Consider the following 22,891-nt stretch of genomic DNA (forward strand, 5'->3'; position numbering starts at 1 on the left):
GTTACAAACATTATTTGCAAAAGAAGTAAAAATCTAACTTAAATTTACCTTATTAAAGTAAACGATTATAGCAGCTTATGTTTACATCAAAGGCTTTCTATGGCAGTACAGCTCACTCGACTTATGACCTCATATGCTAATCCCCCAAACTAACTAACCAAATAATCACATGTATGTACAAAGCACGTGGCCAATGGCAGAGCTGTTGTTGTGTTTGTCTTAGGACGCAGATACGTTTGAGGGTCGGTTTACCCACCGCAGATACTGTGGCAATTTAGCGCGGCGACAACCATAATTAATTCGAGAAACACATTTGGCCTGCGGGCCTCTTTGACTTCACTGTTGACATTGAGGCAATGACAGTGGAAACAACACAAACAAAATCAGGATATTCCATCAACAAATGCGGTGAGTGAGAGGCAACTGAGGGGGGACAAAAATGTTTTTAAGACGACATCAAATATGGAAAACACATGAAAACAAATATGTACGAGTAGACCGCTAATAATTGGGAAACCTGACAGGCTACAGGTCTCATCAGATATATAGTATGTATATATTAACAAAAGCCCAAGGAAAATAAACAAAGGAACTCTATGGCTGGCACTTATAGCCATAAAACACTTTGTTTTATGAGATAAAAGGGCGTACCTAGTGGGGATAAAGACAAAAAGAAACATAATGAATGAAAAGGTATTTATTGTCATGGTTCTTAATAGCATCTTTGGATGTTAATTAAATGATAAAATAAGTGCAAAAAGTCATCTGGAAGATATTAAATTAAATTTAACATTGAAAAAAGGTGTTTAAAAGTGTAAGGTCTCCGCCTGTTTCAGACTTGGATTATTGCATATTTTTCGAGCAAAAGGTATAGTAAACTGATTTCCATATATTTAAGAAGTAAGGAGTACAATAATATAAGAATGAGTTTCTCTCTCTTAGGTACAACACGACGTATGAGTGATATAACCCTAAATCAATTTTTTTCAAATAGTTACTATTTAGAGAACTTTGTTCAAATGTGAAATAAATATAAATTAAATGAAGTAAACACTAAGACAGACACATTTAAGCCCCCTATATCAACTCCGCCCATGTCTTTTAGTACAAAACGCGGACGTGAATTGTACTTGGCGATAAGTACATGTGACTGTCAGAAATGCTAGTATATATGTATGTGTGTGTGTGTGTGTGTGCCTGTGTCATGTGCGTTCTTGAAGCTTTGTAAGTTTAAGTGGTAGATATTATTCAAAAGGAATTAAGACTGAAATGAAAAGCTTGTCGACGACGACGACAGCGACGAGGCCCAGAGGGAAAGAGGCGGGAAAATGTGGAAAAGTGGGAAAGTGGATAAGCGGAGACTGCCAACCGCAGGACGACGAATGCTTTTAATAAATATGAATGCTCTGTGCATGTGTGTGTGTATGTTTGTGTGTGTTAATATAAGTGTGTGTGCGTCTGTCTATGTTTACCTTTTGTTTGTCTGTTGATTTTGTGTGGCTGCTTGTGATGCAAATGTCGAAGGAAATGAGCAACAGCTGCCTCGGGAGGGGGCAGGAGACGAGGCTGCAGGAGGCCCAAGGATCAGCAGAGTGCAAACTAGTTGACTAACTTGTCTACACTTGGAGTAAAAAGTATAAAGTCTGTGATTAATTAAATGATAATTACAAAAATAATGAACTAATATGTTAATAGTTCAACTTATTTACTGAATTTTAAAGGGATTTTTCTTTAGCTGTTAAACTAAACTTTGGGTAAAGAAAACTACTTAATAATAAAATGAATCTCTGTTTTCCTTAGTGCAAGTGTGTGTGTTTTTCAGGAAATAGGAAAGGGAAAGAACCGCCAAACCAGCCAACTACAAAGATGTGCGGTGCAAGCTGCGGTGCGCTTATATAACGAAGCCAAGTGTCAACAGGATAAGTTCATTCCAGCGGGAGCAGAGCGGAGCGGCGCGGTCACCAAGTGCCACCAAATGCGATTGTGGAGGACGAAGGATGCACAACTATCGGTACTGGCACAGCCAACACAGCCGAAGCCAATTTAAGGACAAACAGCGCTAACTTTGCCTATTGCAGGACCAGGACTCCAATGGGAATGAGAATGGGGGTCAAAGGATCGGGGTCAGACTGGAGACTGTAGGTTGAATGTCGGAGGTTGGGCTATGTGGCTTTAGCCAGCAATGCGGCTCAGTGTCTGGCCACATATTCGCCTCGCTGCGTGCTAAATGAGTTTAGATTGCTGCACATAAATTACCATGGACTGGCGAGGCGACAATCGCAGGCACAGACATAGACATGGACGACATGGAAGGCAGATGCTGGAATCCCAGACCCCGACAGAGACAGAGAGAGGCCATTAAAAATGAAAGTAGAAGGATGAACCAAGTGGCAGGTTGTCCAGGCAGATTAGTTCCTGTCGTACAATGGGCTCTTATCGGCAATTTTAGTTTAAATTTACTTTCATTTCTCACTGTGGACATAGGCTAAATCTAAAGGCATTAATGAAGTTCCAGGCCACAGAATAATTAAAAGCCAACAGCTACAGCCATGATTTCAGTAAAGATTTCACTAATCAATTTAGTATATTGTTGCACGGGCTGTTGCAGCTCTTGATTACTAGAACATTGCACTTTATTTTCAGTTCATGAAATCAATTTGATTGGATTTAAATCAGATGCATTACCGAACCGAAACTATGGAGATATTTTCACAGACTGCCCTTTCATTTAAATGTAATTTAATTTCGGTTGCCAGGTATTGTGTTAGCTTATAAAATTATATAATCACATTACAGGGTTCGGGTAGCAGCTATCCAAATAAGGGGAACTGGAATGTGTGTGGGGCTGTCGGGCTTAATTGGTTGCCAAGCACAAATAAATCAATGCTGCTGGAATTTGCGTGATTTTCTTCCCCCCAAACCCCACTGTGCAGTGAGAAGATGGTTTTTCATTCTGGTAGGAACTTCTCCGCCCAACGAAACTCACATGGAAAATTTGCTCAAATGCCCAAAACTGGTTAGCAGGACAATACAAATAGTCAGCCTCACACGCACACATCCACATCCATCCACAGACACTTACACTTACACACACTAACAATTGGCACAAGGTTGCTCTTATTTACACAGTGGGCGGTGGCTTGGGCGGGAGGGGCGGTGTTGCAACTAACAAACTGCAATCCTGTCAGGAGCATAACCCACTCATCTCAATTCATTAGGAACCAAGATAAACTGCCGGTGTCCAAATGGGAGCTCCACACTTGGGCATAAATCCTAGGAAAATAAAGGGCGGCCATGCAAGGACCAAAAGTGACTTTAAAAGAAACTAAGGGAGGGGTTGTTATAATAGAAGAAAACAAGTATCATTACTATAGTTAATACTACTTACTGCTTAAACTTGTTTTTTTATTCAAGTAACTGATAATTTATAATTTATAGAAAAGTCCAAAAACTATTCTGCCAACATTTTTCTGAGTGAAAATAGCTGCCTCACCTAATTTACGAAATTTCATTTGTGCCTCTCTTCGTGCTATTTGTAATTTAGGTTTATGGCACCCGACGCTCATTAAACTTTAACCATTTTTAATTATTTAGTATTTGGATTTATATTTGGCTGGCTGTGCGAATGTCAGGGGAATCATAAAAACCCTAACTCGTTTTATTGCCAGCTGAATCCGACGTTGATGGCCTAGACTCACTGAATTTCCCAGTTTAGTTGGGAGTTTTTGTTTTTTCTGGTGGCCAACCATCTGGCAAAGTCGTTTACACGCCTCGCTCTTTAAAATTCGATCAACAGTGCGTATGCGCAATTTTGGTCCGTCAATTACACTTGGCTGTCAAATGTGTGAGTCGTGGCAGTCACGAAAATCAATTCCCCCCTTCCACTCTCTGTCGCCTTCAATGGCACTCAATCAATCATAATTAACTTTCGAGCACTTTCACTTGAATCGTTTTTTAAATTGCCCTTCTCCACCGCTCGAACTCCTTAACTCAAACTCAAATTCCATGGGAAAGGAACTTGGGGGAGAACCTAACCTCCTAAAGGTCGCAGTTCTGAAAGGGTTGCCATATCATGCGCAAGGCAATAAATCTCCATGTAATAAGATTAAATTAGAACAAATGAGTTCATTTGTTTCCAGGGCCAGCTGACGCAGCGCGAAAGTCGTTTGAACCGAAAGGCTAATGGCCAAGGCCAAGCCTTTTCCAGAGGCTTTTAACGGCTGGACTAGCAGAGCAAAGCTTCAAATTGGCCCACGTCACAGTTCAGGTCTTAGGCTACAAGACTTAAGAGTCTTAAAAGTCGTCATCCAAGTAAAAAAAACATTCAGTTCTTGTTTTGTTGGGGAAAATTTACTTGACTTTTATGTGACAGATTCAAATTCAATTGATTTTCCTCGAGGTCTCTTAGGAAAACCACAATATTTAAATTTATCAAAAAAGCAAATAAATTGTGACATTTGAAAACCGCATGAAAAACTTCTACCTCTCTTGAACAATATTATTTGATTTTTATTGTAAATTATTTATGAAAATTTGCGAATGATGTGCCAAATTGATGGAAACTCAAGACCTTTTGGCAACTGTTGCCTAGGGGAGTAATCGAGGGGCTAAGTTGGCGAACGTGTCAGCTCCAATGTCGATAAATTCACATAAAAATCACTTACAGATTCATAAACTGTCATGAATAAGCCACTGGATCGACCCTTTATCCATGGCCAAGTACCGTCCTTGGCAGACACATACCAAGTTATGACTCTGTGCAGGCAGGTTGGTTATGAATAATACGTAGGCGATGGCGAATTATTGACAACGGGGGAAATTCATTGGCATCGCCTAATTTCATTAATTTCATGCGCATTCAATGGTACGTCTGCAAATTTCACAGATTGCCAACGTTTTCTATTCCCCCAGGAACGACAATGGGAGGCGGTTGCCCCCCTTTCCTGGGGAGATTTATGCCTCTGGTTAGTCGGCATTCAGAGCCATTTGACCGGAAGTGACAAGTCAGCAAAATTGGCCCACTTACCTTTGTGGGGGATGGATGCTTTTTTCCCCCATCTACTGATTGACTGGGGAAGGTTGAAGGGAATACATAATGTATGCCCTTCGTGTGTGCGTTGTTGGTGCCTCTGCCTAATCATCCATGGAGGCGAATGGCAAATGTCATACGAGTTATCGAACTGTCCTCCGTGGGTTCGTGGCTTCTTGTTGTGTTTTCCTTGTCTCTTACTTCAGCATACATTAAGGAATCGATTCATTTCGGTTCTGGGCAATAAAAATTGAACATTAGGTCACCCTCCTTCTCTCTCTCTCTCTCTTTCTGTTTCCGTTTAACGTTTTTGGGGCACGTTTATGATTTTGATTAATGTTCTCCGGTAGCCACCCAAATGTTTCTGTCCATCAGCATAATCATAATGTCGCAGCTAATGTTGATTTACATTTAATGTGTTGTGCTCAATTTTTTGTAACATTTTCGTTTACTCATGCACTCTTGCCTCCTACCACAAAGTCACATGTGGATGGATGGATGGTTTTTTAAAGAGGTTTCCCTGTGCTTTGGTTAAGTGGAAAAAGCAAAACAACTCTTTGCTAAGGCAAAATGGTTGTGGGAAATTGTTCTTGACGCCGCTTGGCCGATCACGGGGAATGCCTTCCGAACACTCAATGGCAATATCGCGTGTGACGTGATGTGATGTAATGTGAAGTGTTTTATTCTAGAATATAGACCTCAGATAACTTAACTTAATACAATTCCTTAGCTTACCACAAATTCCCTCTCATTGTTATAGCGCAAATCGTGTGACTTGGCGCGCCCAATTTAAGCTTGTCATTGCCCAATTTAGAGTGACCGAATAACACGATCCTCAAATTCTCACACACAAATACCGATCTCTGGCGGCGCTAAATTTAAACTTAACTAACTATCGATAGCCCTAAACCGTTCGACAGTTGTCCTGTAATTTTATGAAGTAAGATCTTGCGAATAAGTAGAATTACTCATTCTTACAAGATATAATAGCTTGAACCACCTTCGATGACTTGCGATTACACTGTTTAACTTTTTCCCCAAGAAAGCGAAAATGTCGCCAAGTATGATAATGGTTACTGCTCACTTCCGTTTTTCCCAGAATTCAATGGGTGGAATCGGGGGCGTGGCTTTGGCTCCATCCTTTTATTTCGCCTGCCGTTATGTTTGACACTTGTCCGACGTTGGGTAACTTTTTGTTTCGGCCTCCGCCGGAGTCGCCAGCCCCAACCCCCATCCTGAGGGCACGTTCTCGCGGACAAACACGGCCATTGTTGTGGCATGTCCTGTACGTCCATGCTGCAAATTGCTGCCGCCGTTGTTTTTCATATTTCCCGCACTTTTTTCATCGTCCCATTTTTCTTCGTTTCTTTTCCATTGTGATGTTTTTCTTCATCACTTTTTCCCCCTTACTTTCATTTATCTTTTGGGGGCATGACAGCTTCCGGAGATGGGGACTTTAATGGGCCAGAGAATGCTCCAGGATCTTAAGAACACGTATCTCGCAGCGGGTCGAGTGCAGTTTTAATCTCTCAGAAATAAATAAAACTGCATTTAGCAGTCGATTGTTCGCATAATTGGCCAACTCTCTTTGTCCCCATTAAGGCTGAAAGTCATAAAGTGTTGGCAGAAAACCAGTAAAAGCGCACTAGGAAAACTGTGGGGAAAAAAGAGAACTTAACCAGGACTTAAATTCCAGAAATTCTGTTAAAATTTCTTTAAATTCTTTAAGGTTTTTTACTATAATAAATCCACTTTACACTTCTTTGACTTTGCTTTACTTTAAGACTGAAAATATTTAAAAATAAAACAATTTTAAAGCCTAGTTTTTCCCCGTGCAGAGCATGTTTGGCACCCTAAAGAATGCAGACAGCCTGCTGGCCACCCGACCCGGCGATTAATCAAACAAATCAATAATTCATCAAATCAACGTCAAGGACGACAATCAAAGCGAGTCCTGGATGGACCTGGCTGGGGCGTCTGGACATGAAAAATCGAATCACTTGCATTTTCACATCAATTTGCTCACTTCATCCTGGGGCAGGCAAGGAGGTCTTTGCTCAGAGGGTCGACCAAGTCGATAAACATTTAGAATTCGTGCACAAATCCGGAGATCTCTAATTGTGAGGGGAAGGAATCGAAGGAGAGTCTAAAGCCAGCAGATGCAATCCTTCTTCGTAGAAGTTACCCTCTCGCCTTACATTGATTGATGAGGCGATGCCTTATCCTGTGACTACGAGCAGGAAAAACAAGTCACAGCATTTAGATTTGTTATTTATTTCGATTTTACTCCATCAGCCGGTTAACATGGTTTTTCGATTTCATTGACTGCAGCTGCACTGTCGTAACAATCGAGTCACGTGGTCGGCAATTGAATTTCAAATCATATTTTCAATAACTCTCTCTCTCTCTCCGTGTGTTCAGCGGTTCGTTTGGCGGAAAATTCCAGCGGCAGAAAGTAAAAGTCGTGGTGCGTATAAAAAACAAGGTTTTATGGGAGAGCCGTGACTTGACAGGGGGTGGACCTGTTTTTTCATAACTTCCTTTCAACGTGAGATACTGTGGGGAAGAATTAGGTTTTTTAGGAACTTTTTATCAGGGAAATATAGAATATTTTCATCAAAGATTATAAATGAAAGAAAACTGAAAGAAGTTCCTTATAGCTTTCCTTTAAAAATGTAATTTAAATACCACAAAAATGTGTAAAACAAAGCTTTATACTTGCCACTTTCTAATATTCCTTTTTTCTACTTTATCTTCATTATTTTCCACCCATTTTTCCTTAAGCACTTTCCACAAAAGTACACAGTCAATTGTGAGTTACTTCTCTCCTACAATAAGTACAATATTATTTTTATTCTATTATTCCAATCGCAAAACCTTCCACTGTTCCTCGCTGTTTGAGTTCAGCAAACGGAACGTGAAAAATGACTTGCAATGTCTGCCAGGAGGCAAAGTCGGGCGCATTGTTGTTACCGTTGATGTTGCACATGCAACTGCAAAGCGAAAAGTTTCCCAAGGAAGGGGCTTTGTAAAGTAAAGGGGATTCTTGCGGAGAGAGTTGGTGCAGGTGTACAGGATACTCGCAACTGCGTGGCACATCGTTAAAGGGGAAAATCAATTCTATGGCAACCTGCGACTTTGCGCGTTGTTTGACGGCCCTTCCCCGCATTGCAACTGCTGATGATGATGACGATGATGCTAAAGATGGTGATGCTGATGACTGCGACTATGGCTCTGACTAAAGCTCTGAAGGCAGTCCACTGGTACGAGGCAGAGGCGAGCTCTTAAACTGTTATAAAGGGGGGCTTAACTCAGGTATTGCAGATTAGATACTCTAAAGATCATACAGAAAACTAACTTAATAGGTTTCATGGCTTATCTGCTAAAAAAAATTCAGGATAATAGACAGACATACTTTTATCACACATCATAATGAGGGTTAGTAAAAATTATATTTAAAACATTTTTAATATTTTTTAAGCTATGGCTTGGTTCAAAAATATTCCCCAGCGGCTTCCTTTAGAGTGCAGTTAACATTTGCGAACTTCCTTTGGAAGTTGCGCCACTGCCGACAGATGGCAAGTTGATGCTGACTTGCAAAATGTTTGCAAATTTATGCAACACTCACCTGTTCTGAAGCTGTAAGCTGAATTACGGTAAATACACACACACACATTTACACATCACCAACACAAACACACACATACACGCACTGGCAACATGATTACAGTGAAAACAGAATAAGGACACGCGGTCCGCCGGAGGCAGGGATCAATCCGCTTACATAGCGAAGCCAAAGGAAAGTGTTCCCACATTGGGAGAAAAAATAGGTACTTGATTTTTAATATTTAAGATTCCTTCCGCAATTTTTTAGTTATAAATTTAATAATTACTTAATCTCTACCAGAAAGCCAGTTCTTAAGATAATGGACCAAAAAATAATATTATTTTTCTTGTGTATTATCCGCATTTTCCACCCAACGGCACACCTTGTGGGTGGCAATGCCTTTCAAGCAGCTGTAAAAACTATTATGCAAAGCTATGCAAACGTAAGGCATTGCCACACCGCATGCCTCTTAAATGCGGGAAAAGCGAAGCCACAGGAATGAGAAGGGAAAATTGAGGGCTGAACGAAAGGGCAATGGCGGTAAAAATTTAAATTTCATTATCTCCCCTCGACAAAGCATTTTGCAGAGCCCATTGAGGAAAGTCAATTCATAATGGTCAGAATGTTAAGCAACCCAGCACAGTGGGGTTATATAACCTAAAGAAAAAGTAAGTTAATATATTAAATATAGTAATGATTAATAAATAAACTATTAATATAAAGGTCTTAATATTTTTCAACACAGTTTTGATTTTAAAATTGCTTTAAAACGTTTAGCAATATCGATATTCTTTCTCATTAATAGCAGCCCAGGCTTTTAAATTTATTATAGTAAATATCATGAATATTTCCCAAAAAGCAGGTCATATACTCGTACGAAATCGTTTACCACTTAAGTTTGCCCTCCGCTCAAGGATTCTTCAGTCGAAGATTCCACTCCACGGCTGGGTAGTCGGCCCGAATATCCTGGCAATGCGCACAGTTGTTGTCTGTGGAGAGCTGCTCGCGATACCGCAGCCATTCTTATTATCCTGCCATTCCAGACGAACGAGGCTGTTGTGGGCAAATATGCCGACCAATTGAAGGCGAAGCCCAGGAAAAGGCCTCGATGGCCACTTCAGAACTCGAGTCTCGATTTATGGGACAGTGAGTTCAAGGGGTTGAAAGACCATCGAAGGCAGGACATCTTGGATTCAGAGTCGCTGGCTCGTCGTCGTTCAGACTTCCTGGCATTGATTTTCAATTTGTATGGCGGCACGTGAAGTTCTCTCGCTTCATTTGCTATGTTTAGACAAAGCACCGGATCGGTGGAAGTTTCCTGAGTGAGTAAACATCGCGCTACATCTCACTACTTATCCTTGAGTCAGTGATGCCAAATCGGATTTTTGGAGGTTAGGATTTTTTGGTAAGTTAATTTCATAATTATTAATTTTTTTCGATTTTTTGTTACTTCAGTTAATTTCAGAATTATTAATTCAATATTGATAAAACCCGACCTTAAAGACATGAATTTTCTATAATAATTGAGTTAAATAAAATCCAAAATATATTCAGTCTGAAAATCTGGCAACCCTGCCTGCAGACCGCAACTATCTATCGATTACTGCCATTCAGTCGAACGGTGATTCAAGTCCTAAACCCAATAGGCGCCTATGATCCGGAATGCAGAGCACGGAGGATTCGGCTTGAGGTGAAATTGAATTAATTTGGACGCATTCACTGAGTAGTTTCCCAACCGCAGCGACTGTTTTCCCCAGGAAACGGAAACCTGCATGCAAAGATCAAGAGGAAGAGAGTGGGGAGAAGAGTTTCCTGTGCGCCCCAAAAACTATGCAATGCATTTTTATTTTCACGCTTTTGGGAATTTCATGCACAAATACACCCAAGCGGTCACGGCTCTTGGAACTGCATTCAAGCGAAAGTGTAAACAAAATGCGGAAAAATTCAGCCCCTATTTCCAAAAAATCTCAACGCTGCCTAATGATGAGGAAAATGCCTGAAAGTAAAACCCAATTTGAGCTTCACCCTTTTTGTTTGAAGTTAATTTAAGTTAGTAAGGATTAACTATTCCTCTTGATTATTTCAGTATAATGAAAATCTAGAAAATATTGCAGGATAAAGGCAATGAAAAGCTTTCAAACATTAAATGGCCAAAAACATGATTAAAATCTTATAGAGTTGCCTCAACGAGTTTTTACAAATTTAATCTACAAAACGGACTACGTTTAAATAACAATTTTAAGTAAATTTAAAGTATGACGACACATAAGCAAACATAAATTACCAAACCATTATAATGGCAAATGTAAATTACTCAGAAATGTATAATTATATATTGGCCGAACTGTTTTCCTTCCTCATTCAATCGTCGAAAAGGGCATTTTCAATCAGCTTTCTGAAACGGGCCGGTAGGGAAAAAAAGAGGCTTTCAGTATTGCCTGGGAACCGGCAATTGTCTGTCACATTCATTCCGGTTTTAATTGGAAACCACATTTAATTTGCCCCGTTTTCTTGTTGTTGCCACCAACGCAGTTACAGATGCATTGCCATTGGTTATTGTTTCATAAAATATAGAATTTTCGCATTTAATATGTCGCTGATAAATGGATTTCATCGCATGTCCACATACACACACACTCACACCTACTCGGACAAAATAATTATGTAGCTGGCGAGCTTAAATTGAGTCAATTCTTTCTACAAATTTTGTTGCTTTTATAAGCTGCAACCACAACGAAGGTTTTTGCACATTTCTGAATGCATCTGTATGTTGCTTATGGCTGCATTTAATTTTTAATTGAATTATTCGACCAAATGGGCGTCAACTTAATGCATCGATGATCAGCAATTTGTATTAAAGGTCCTTCCAATCAAAGTTGCCTGCATTTATAATTATTAAATTTTACTCCTGACATTAGTAATTATTTTGCAAAACCAAAATGATTGAACCGCATTTTAAAAGCGAATTATCAGGTTGCAGTTGCAGTCATGAAATGTCATGGAAATAGAATTCGAAATAATGAAAGCCTAAATTATTTCTGAAATTAATCACATTCCATGTCACAGGTTTTGGTTACTTAAATAATTTACCAATTTATTGTAGCCCAAAACGATTATGCCATTGCAATGCCTTTTGGAAAGTTGCCCTGATGTCCTATTTATTTCGTTTTTCAGTTTGCCAAACGAAATTCCTATCAACAAATTCCAGTTTAGTCACAAAATGGCCAACAGAAAATACTTTCGATTAATAATGGAGAATACTGAGAAGGTCCTTCGGTTTCAGGATTCGCTTGGCTGCGAAATCAATTGACAATGAACTTTCTGCCCGAACGACAGTTTCCAAATATTTTCGATGCCAACGAAATTTATAAATAGAATTTTTCATCTTTTGCCTTCATTTTCCTGTCATGCTGGAATGAGTTTTGTCCTCAGAGCAAAAAGGCAAAGAGGAAAACAACAGCAACTTTTTGTTCCGATAGTTTTCCACTTTTTTATATTTTCCATTGTGGGTCAAGAGCAGAGTCCGTTTTCCCTGTCCTTGCCATCTCCCCCTACCTCTCCCAGCATCCCTTTTTACAGTCTCAATTACGAAACTAAGCACAAATCATTAAACAAAATAATAATTTCCGCAACACAGGACCGAGGACGAGCGAGGTCGAGTGGGAAACTGACAAATTGCACCGCCCACATGGGTATGGTATGGTATGGTAGTAATGGTGAGTCCAAGAGGTGGTTAGGGGACTCCGGACACACCTAAATCGGATGGGCAGGCCGGGTCCGGCCGAATGTCAAGAGCAGGGCATTAAATTGTCGCAACCTGAAAGGCACACTAAGCCAAATTTAACAATATTTCAAGAAGTTAAATGTTTAATCTATATAAATAAATTTTTAAAATATCTTTTTAAACAAAGATTTTAAGTGACCAAAATCTCAGAGAAACTAAATTTAAAACAAAATTTGTATTAATTTTTTCGAGTGCAGAGCCAAACACCAGAAGGATGTGATGGGCACTCAGCCCCGGGACCTGACGTCTGCTGTTGGCCAGCCTGAGACTGCTCGTGTGTCCTGGGGCCGGAGGAGGAGGAAATGGCTAGTGGGGCACATTAATAATTTAGCCTACTTTTGTGCGCACTTAGGTCCCTTTTCTCCCAGTCGACTGGGTCTCTCAAGATGTGGCAGCGAGGATTTGGAAATTGTCAAATGTGAGAAACGCAGTGCCAGCAAAAGAGCAGTGAAAAATGTGAAAAACTTTCCTAATAATTTGCATACTTTTCGACGCGGCGAAGAAAACTTTCCCGCACGCACGACTTCTGCACTGGCACACTGAGTTAATAATATTTCTGAAGGGAAAACTTTAAAGATGGAGTGCATATGCTACTTAATAATACATGGCTAATAGTAATCTATGGCGATAAAAAAGAGGGTATATTTCGAACAGATATCAGAACAAACCGAACAGAACAATCATCAAAAGCAAACTTAAATATAAAATCTTATCTTACTAATATTCCTTAAAGAAGAGCATTTTCTTGCCTTCTCTGCTTAAAACAAAAACAATCTTCAAAAGTAACTTTTACAATTTTGATTCCTAAATCATTGATACGTTCCACTGTGCCCCACACACACTTTAGGCCACAGAAATTAGAGCGGGCGAGAGCTTAGAATAAATTTTCACACTCTTCGCCGGAGTGCAAACAAAATTAACGGGCACGCAAACTTTAAGGCAGCCAGCTGACACGCCCCCCCATTCGCAGCCCCTATCTGTTGTGTTTGGATTTTGCCCCATAAAACGCAGTGCAGCACAAAAAGTTGCATGAAATGCAAAAAACCTTCTGCGAAAATGTCACAAAAAGTAGCAGCGGTTGGTTGGTTGGCTGGCTGGCTGGCTGGCTGCCTGGTTAGTTGGCAGGTTCAAAGCAACAGCAACCCGGACTTTTAACCGACCCCCTTGTCCGCTTTTCACGCTCCGAAGTCCCGGACAGCGACAGCATTTTTACGGCAAAGAGCGTTCCTTTTCCCCCGTAGCTGGCGGGCGAGTACCGGCACTCTTTGTTGCCATTCCGCTGCTTTTCCCACTTTCCGTTGCTTTCCACATCCCCCAAAAAAAAAGTAAAATACTCGACGGATAACAAGTTAGAATGCTTTAATCGTGTGAAACGACTAAAAGATTCCTGGCACTGACTAGCAAAATATTAAGACTAACTTATGGGTAAAGTCTTTCTGAATGACTTAAGCTTAAGCTTAAGGAAGAGCTTAGAAGGAAGCAAAATTTGTATAGTTTTTCAGGAAGTTCATTAATTACTAACACATATATTTTGTCAACTACATTATACCTCCTCTGATCTACAATTACCAGGTATATAAAACTACACAAGAGTCTTCAGCCTTGGCACTACTTTGGCCACATTACAGCGGTAACTTGGCCAACTTTTCAGTGGTCAAGACTTGGTGGTTGTTGGATATAGAATGGAACGTGGGTTGAAGGACGAAAAACGAAGTAGCGTAGACAGGCAGCTTGTTGCTTCTTCCCTGTGGACAAACTGCAATTAGCAATACTTTCCCCTGTCCGGGCCAGATGCGGAAATCTTGAGCACAGTTTGCTGGCTGTCCGGTTTTTGTCTCTTGAAAGTTTCTCATTTGAAAGTTGTTAGCAATAATGAACAAGGACGCAGTATTTGATGGTGCTTAAGGAGTTTCCCCAAAAAAACTTTCTCTTCGGAGTTGAAATGTGAGCTCAAAAATGTTCGATCTTCTAACAAGGGGAAGTTTCAAATAGAAGTTTTCTATGGAAATAAACAAATACAAAAATCTTGAAAGAAGTCATAAAAAACTAAAAGGATTTTTGTAAGAAGTCCATTCAGATGTGCCCCAAAAATAAAATTCCAAATAATTAAATTCCTAAACTCATTTATATTAAACCTAAAACCAAGAAAACATTTTAGAAAATCTAAATTAACAAAATAAGAACAATAAATTGTTTCATTACAGCAGACAGCAACTTAAAAATATGCAATCTGAGGGAAGTGGAAAATATTTAATTTAAATTCTAGCCGACCCATAAGGCCCAAGCTGATCCTTGGACAACCTCCCAGAAGTATCCTAAAAATATTGCACGAACTCACCGCCCAGCAAAGCCAAACAAATACCCAATTAATTAGTTGTGGTAACCCAACAAAACTTGGCCATCGTGTTGGGGGTTTCAACTTTTTCCGGGCAGCCACAGAAATATTCGACGATAACTTGGAGAATGAATTTGCTTCGCGTCGCTGTTCCAGCTGCCCCCTGAAAAATTTCTAATGCGAGAGAATTTTCCCCTCGGCTTTCTGTGAAAATTATACATACACCTAAGTACACACACACAACCATATAGTTTGTTCTTATTGCTGTTGTTGTTGTTGTTGTTGTTGCTGCGTTGAGCTGGGTAAATAAAACGGAAAACAAATGAATATAAATGTGAAACAAACCAAGTCCGAAGGAAAAAAGTAAAGGGAACACGATGCAGGGCGAGCGAAATGAAATTGCAACGGAATTTAGTTGTCCACTGCACAGGAAACAAAAATTATGAATTTTAAGGTGATATTATAAGACTAAAATTACAGAATTAGTAAAGGTTTTTGAAAAAATTAAAAAATATTTAAGTTTTACGAATAAAATACATATCAAAATTTCTCTCAAAACTTAACTATCTCTCTTAAAACTAATTTAAAGTAAAACATTTTTTGTTCTGTGTTTCTTTCTGGGTTGGTTGTTCAGTGGTGCTATCATTCTTTGGAGTTTTTCCTGCTCATATTTGCTGCCATATAGCTGAAAAACAAAGGAAAAGCGCAGGGCAAGAGTGACCATTAATGGAAATCTGCTCAACGTTATTCGCATTGCAGACTCGGGTGCTGTAATAAGAAAGCTCCAGATGAAACAGGTCGGTAGACAAAACCCAACCAAAACTTCAATTCCAAAATCGAGTTTTGTGTGCACAATGTGCTCGCATTACTCATGCGCCCCGTTGGCCAGCACGTAATATTCGAAAGTGCGCAAGAAAACAAAACGGCAGAGTGGAAAAACTGGTCCTTCTGCCTTCGCCTTTGCCTTCAGCCTCTGCCTCTGCCTTTGCCTTTGCCATAATAAAATGATAAATGAGTACGTGCACTCCAAGCTAAACGTATTTTAATTTGAAAAACGGAAGCAAACTCTGCTACAGGAAGTACAATGTGGGAAACAAAAAATAATCTGAAATGGCCGGCGAGGGCCTGCTCATTTCTCTTGTTTGCCTTAATTATGCATTCCCAGCTAGAGCGTCGAGCTGATTCTTCTACGGAGAAGTCTAGGGGAAATATACTTTGGATACCTGATACCCTTTTAAAATAAAGGATCTATTGCACTTCAGAGGATTTGTCTAACTGCATGGGTTTTTTGTGGTTATTTTAACGACTTTTAATACGAAACTTAAAGCTCTTTCAAGTGGAATTGACTTTAAATGATTCCCGTTTATTGCTTAATTAATCTTATATTATTTTTATTTTTGTAACTTATAAAGTATTTTTAATAATAAAAATCTGAGTACAAAAAGTTATTCATTCGTTCTGTTCTTACATTCCACTGAATATTTTCGTTCTGCATTCATAGTAGCGAGCAACTTCTGGTCGAGTCACTCAACTGTAGCTCTGCCACTTGTTTTCCGAGCAGCAGGTGGCAAGGGACTGGTCGACAATGTTTGTTTATGCAAAACTCATTTGACTCCCGAGAGCAAGGCAAACGCAATGTATTTCCAATAGTGTCAGGCCGATGTGTGAGTGCAATCATCTGCACTTTCCCGAGCCACTCCTCACCAGGAAAATGTTGTCAGACACACGGAAAACCAGCACATGGGAAAGCCTATTCAAATTTTCTACCCCCTCCATCCCCAGAGATACGGCTACTAGATTCTGCCAGTTCGACATCTGAGCCGAGGAAACTGGCTGCCCATCACCACCATTCAATCGAGTATCGACATTAAATTCTTGATTGACAGTCAATATGACGACAGGACAGGAATTCCTTGCATGCTTCTGACGTTCATTTTGGCTTTTAAGTTGTGGTCTGGGAATAATATGGCATTTATAAGTTAGGGCAATACTGATGGTTATTTATGTAGTGAAGAATATAATTCATCATTTTCTGTTCTGTTTTTTTGAGTAAACTAATCTGTGGCTTTGACTTTCGGTTTAACTCTACATTTTACCCACAAAATTATTGACGTCACAACGTGCGTCACCTTGCAAACTAGCATAAACTCAATTGCCATAGCATAGTTTGCGGCATGCTGCTCATGCAAGTAACATTATTTTTCCATGTGATGCTTTTGGGCTGGATTTAAAAAAAAAAAATATTTTCCATCTATTTGTTCCATAAAACAGGCACTCAATTCGTTTTAAATTTGGCCAGCAATTTACCGGAAAACGTATGTAAGTACCCAGATACACACTGGAAAATTCAATTTTCCGCAAATTTCTAGTACACTAGCTCACCTGTCCCCGCATCTATTGCAATCCGCTTGGCCGGAACTCACCTGCAAGTAAATAAATGGAAATGGAAATACATTTTATTTCTGTATAGTGTGTATAATTTATTAATAAATCAAATTTATGCGGCCGAAAGTTTTTGGGCATGTTTTTGTGTGCTGGAAAAAACACATTTAACCCACAACCAAAACCAAGCCCAGAAACCATTAGCCAAAAAACAAAAACCGAACCAAAACAGTAGAATAGATCGGGCCGAAATGCAGTTTGGTATGGCCGAAATAGTTGGCTGCCAAAGTGGTCAGAATGTATGGACGGAATCGTAGGCATTTCGGACTGGTGGCTGCCTTTGACTCGGTTTTCTCCCAGGGCAATTCTAATGGAAATTATGGAGCTCCTGCTGCCTGCCTCCAAACGAGCAGATGATTGAGTCAAAGGAACGAAAGGCAACATATAAATGACGGCCCATTCGAACGCCTGGGGCCACGGAACAGATATATTTTCCCCTACTCATGTGCCTGGCAAATCCTTCAAATGCCAATCCTGATAACGAGCTAGGGAGTAGTACAGTACACTTGGAAAAATGAAACATGATATCCTATATTTATGAATGGAATGTAAATCCTAAAACAGTTAGTGAAAAATATGATAGGCTTTTCAAAGCTGATACTCGATTGTGTTAGTTATCAAGAAGTTTTTCTTAAATTCTAAGACTTTTCTTCGAGTGCCTACTGTACACATTCAATTTCGTGTTCCATCTTCCTGCGGCGCAAGTGCACTGCACTCGTTCACAAGCTGAAGTTAAAGCTTAAACTGAAACATTTTGTTTTGTTTTCCGATGAAGTGCAGAATGAACTTTGAGAGTTTCGGCAAACTTGCTATCCACAGCAGCGACTAGAAGCCAAAACACGAGCGGCAGACTAAAGAGCAGAACAGCAAAGTAAAGACGCTGGAGTACCAAGACAGAGATAGCCCCTGGCAGTCGCATGAAATAGATTTTAAATATCAAATTAGGAATAAATATATGCTAGCCAGGCTACAATATTCAAGTTTTGATAAAGAAAAGCTATTTGGAAAATAAATAAAATCACGTTCTTATTATCAACCACATGCCTTCAGAAAGTTTCATCATTTTATTGTACGCAAAAGTTAGTTTTCTTTAAGGCAAAACTTTGTCCAGAAATTAAATAAATAAAAATGAATATAAAATGAATATTTATTTAGATAGAGATATTGCCCTGCTCTTTTTAACGCATTCAATTTCACATTATGATTTAATATAGGGCTTCTGCTGAACTATTTAAAGCTAGAACTTTAACGAAGTTCTTCAAACTTTCTCCCCCAATACCAAGAGCAGCAAAAAGAAAGTTCTGCGTTGAATAGATATCAACAAAGTTGTGAGGACAGTTTTTAGTTTGCCAACCACGCGAATAAATACTTTTAATACTTTTTTAAGAAGCCAATTATGGTTTTTAACCCAGAAGAAGCCAATAAAGTTACCCAAATATGATAATTTCCTATGAATAAGTTATACAAGAATAGTCACCATCAATCAAGAACAGCCTTAATCAGACTCAGATATTATATAACATGGCCATCCACAGATTTCCGTGCCATTAGGCCCAGTCTCAAATAAACAAATTCAAAAACCCCGAAAAAAAAAACATTTTATCCAGTAACCAGAAATTCTCTTTAGGCCGTAGTAACCAACATTTGTTGCCGCAGGAAAGTTGAATCGAGCGAACTATTTTTTATGGCCAAGACTGGGCGGGCAGCATGTGGTGAGGGGGCGTTCCAAATGGGGATATGTTGTACGTAAGGGTGGGGTTGGGGGGTGGAATCATAAAAATAAATGAAAAGGTCACTTTGTATTGGTTGTGGGACAATTTAACACAGGCAAATGTGTATGCAACTGTAATTTTTGTGTCGGTGGCAGCAGCAGCCGAGTAGCAAAACCATATGAAATAGCAACAATTGTATCCACACACTGGCACACGAAATACATACCAAATAGTTGGGCCATGTCCTTGGTGTTTGGCCAGTGGGTGGTTAGGTCGATGGGTAGATGGGTTTATGGGTGGAATGTCCCAGCAAAGTATTCGTGTGGTTCTGTTCTGTTGGCCTTTCATTTGCTGTCCCACACAGACACACCAACACTTACTCATAAGCCTTAACAAGCGCCATTATTATTGGACCCATACACCCCAACAATTTCCCATTTTCCACAAACATACACACACACATGCACACATGTGGCCAAATGAACATGTTAAGTTTTCAACAGCTATAAATTATTTCTTTACCAGCCATTCTCGGCTTTTTCTCTATGCTAAATGCCCCTAAATGAAAATAATTTATTGTGGTCATTAGGAGAGGTCCTCCCCCTAGATCCTTCTTTGAGCTTTCCTCGCATAACCTACAACTTATTCCTGTTGCGGGTAATTATTTACACTCAGCCATCGGCAACAGTCGTACGAGTACAGCATCAGCAATCGAGTTGCCCCGATAGCCATCTGATGCTAATGCCCCGTTAGTGTTCTTTGCTAGCAACTGTAATTATCGATAAATTCTATCGAAAAATATGTTTTAATACCTTAACTAACCTTACTTCCTTTTAAGTGTCATTCATGTCCTTGAGTCGAGCATGAAAGATTAGAAACTTTTCCGAAAAAAGGCAAAATTAAAAAATAAATAAAAAATGACTTCCAAATTTATTATTCTTTTACTGATTACTGGAGCCATGCTATCGTTTCGCATCACCAAGAACTCCACGCCTCTGGAAATGCCTTCGAATATGCAATATTGTCCCCGGTATACGTTTGGGAATCCCAGGGCATTGGAACCCATTACCCTGATCACCGAGAAGAACTGGAAGCAACTTCTCTCCGGCGAATGGATATTCCTGCTCTGCTCGCATTTGGAGCAGAATTGCCGGGAATTGCAAATGATACTTTCCACGATGGCGACCACTTCTATGGGCTGTCCCGATATTGGATTGGCTTTTCGGGATCTCTCCATGCTCTCATCGTTACCAATACGATTTTACGTTAAAGGTGATGTGACCATATATCACGTTTTCGATGGGGAATTCCGTAGACTGAGCTTTATAAAGGACCCAAAAGCCTTTCGTGATCTTTTGCAGCTGCGCGAATGGGTTGGGAAACAGCCATTGCTGTTCTGGCGACACCCAACTTCCAAGTTGACACGTTTGATGGTCTATATTTTCAAAAGCACCCTGACACTGTTGGACTCTGATCTTTTTGGGTATAATGCTTTTCTAGCCATTATTATTTTTCTATTTACTCATGCCAGCTCACTGCTGTTTGTCCTGGGATTCATTACCCTAGTGCTAACTGTGTTTTCCGAACAAACTTGTTTATTTTACAACTTTTTATTGTCAAATGTTAGGAAAATAATTAAATTAATAAAGAAATAAAATTGCAGTTCCAGTTATTATATAGATTTATTATATATTATTATTATTATTATATCCTATATTATATCCATGGTAGGGACAAAATGTAGTCCCCGTAATTTAGTAAGTACGTATAGCAGGTGGAATGCTAGCTATCGAATCATCTAAGGGCTCGTCCACTACCGCACGATATTTGATCGAGGCGCATCCATTATTGCCCAGGGCAAAGGTCATGGTGTGCTTGCGCCAATGCTCCTCGAATGGTTTCTTTTTCTGCCCGGCCATCGGTGCTCCATAGTCCAGTTCATCTATGCGCATCTTGAAATCCTCACGAGCATGGGATCCCCTCGACTCCTTTCGATTCTCCATTGCCGTAATGATGTGCACGGCATTCGCTAACGTATTCTGAAGCTCCAAGGTCTCCACGAGATTAGTGTTCCATACCAAAGTGCGGTCGGATAACTTGATGTCCTTAAACTGCTCACACAGTTCGGCGACCTTAAGAAGACCCTCCTTGAGCAGTTTTCCTTCCCGGAAGACAGCTGCATGTTTGGTCATGATCGTCTGCAGTTCCAATCTTAAAGCGGCTGTTGGGATGCATCCTTTAGCGTTGCGTAGGCACTTGAAGTTTTCCATTGACTTTTCCGTGGCTTTGTCTTCCACCTCGGGTGGCTTGTCACCCGGACAGTTGTTCTCGGCAATGTCTATGGCACAAACCCGCCCGAAGATGATCAAATCTAGCAAAGAATTGGCCCCCAAACGGTTGGCTCCGTGTACCGAGGCACAGGAGGTTTCTCCGCAGGAGTACAGACCCTTGACCACCTGATCTTGGCCATTTTCATCCACGGTTATGACGCGACCCCTATGATCCGTTGGAATTCCCCCCATAATATAGTGTACAGTTGGTAGAACCGGCACTGGTTCCTTGGTCACATCCACCTTGGCAAAGATCTTCGCGGTGACCATGATGCCCGGCAATCGCTCTCTAATGATCTTGGGGTCTATGTGATGGAGCTGCAGGTGTACATGATCCTTGAGGGGACCACAACCATTGCCGTTAAGAACTTCCATGGTCATGGCGCGCGCCACTACATCTCTGGTGGCCAGGTCCTTGGTCTTTGGGGCATAGCGTTCCATGAATCGTTCTCCCTTGGAATTCACAAAGAAACCGCCCTCTCCACGGACGCCTTCGGTGATCATACATCCTGCTCCATAGATGCCAGTAGGATGAAACTGCACAAACTCCATGTCCATGAGTGGTAACTCCTGTCGTGAAATCCATGCATTCCCATCACCCGTACACGTATGTCCGGCGCTGGTGGAGAAATATACCCGACCACAACCGCCAGCGGCCACCACCGTATTATTAGCCAAGAACCGATGGAAGGTGCCATCATCTAGTTTCCAAGCCAAGCAGCCAACACACTTCCCCTGCGACATGATCAAATCCAAGACAAAGTAGTCTACAAAGTAGTGGCAGGTATCCGCGTGCTTAAGGGTCTGTCCGTAGAGGGTATGGACGAGGGCATGACCCGTGCGATCTCCGCAAGCGCATGCCCTTCTGGCCATTCCACCCTTTCCGTACTCCAAGGTCTGGCCTCCAAACGGACGCTGGTAGATCTTGCCACTGGAAGTTCGAGAGAATGGCATCCCATACATGTCCAACTCATAGATGGCCTTCTCCGCCTCGCGGCACATGTAATGGATGGCATTCTGATCGCCCAACCAATCGCTGCTCTTTACCGTATCGAAATAATGATACTTCCAGTCATCCTTGTCCATATTGGAGAGTGCGGCATTGATGCCACCCTGGGCAGCCACTGTGTGTGAACGGGTGGGAAACAACTTTGAAATCAGGGCCGTCTTGAAACCCTTCTCCGCCAGGCCAAAACCCGCCCGCATTCCGGCTCCACCAGTACCAATCACAATTGCATCGTACTTATGATCAGTCAATGAATACTCGTCCTTGCAACTACAATTCCTGACAGCGGTGGCACGGGGCAGGCGACTCCCACTGGGGTTGAGCAGGGTTCTGATTGCGGACTTTGCCGACCGTCTGATAAACAGGCGATTCATTTTAAGTAGTCTTGACCAGCAACTATTTCCTGTTTTGCGCCGTTAAATTAAAAGTGTATTCGAGTTTGGATAGAAAATCCAATGAATATGAGACTAGGGCAGTAATATAACATATTTTGGTACAGATTATTGATATATGTATGTCAAAAATGATCCATAATTATTATAATTATAAAAGAAAATCCATCGATTTTCAAAGTGAAATCAACTTTAAAGTCGTCTTTATTGGCTTTCTCGTCTATTGTTTGCCGAGTCACGCCATTTTCAAGTTT

At 40.6% G+C, this 22,891-nt stretch overlaps 2 protein-coding genes across 2 annotated transcripts in view; both read right to left on the reverse strand.

Annotated features, from left to right (window-relative positions):
• Positions 1-22,891, reverse strand: part of LOC108114377 (putative dipeptidase NECHADRAFT_87110) — an 89,526-nt gene that overhangs the window by 52,453 nt on the left and 14,182 nt on the right. The gene's annotated exons all lie outside the window — the stretch shown is intronic.
• LOC108114379 (succinate dehydrogenase [ubiquinone] flavoprotein subunit, mitochondrial) lies at positions 20,644-22,689 on the reverse strand. The gene has a single exon (XM_017225334.1). The coding sequence runs from the start codon at positions 22,617-22,619 to the stop codon at positions 20,664-20,666; it is 1,956 nt and encodes a 651-aa protein (XP_017080823.1). The 5' UTR covers positions 22,620-22,689; the 3' UTR covers positions 20,644-20,663.

Source organism: Drosophila eugracilis, unplaced genomic scaffold, assembly GCF_018153835.1.
Source record: "Drosophila eugracilis isolate 14026-0451.02 unplaced genomic scaffold, ASM1815383v1 contig_2154, whole genome shotgun sequence".
NCBI lineage: Eukaryota > Metazoa > Arthropoda > Insecta > Diptera > Drosophilidae > Drosophila > Drosophila eugracilis.

What these genes read in the sequence shown, in the direction of transcription:
- LOC108114379 (XM_017225334.1), bottom strand. Translation starts at nt 22,619, where the DNA reads ATGAATCGCCTGTTTATCAGACGGTCGGCAAAGTCCGCAATCAGAACC.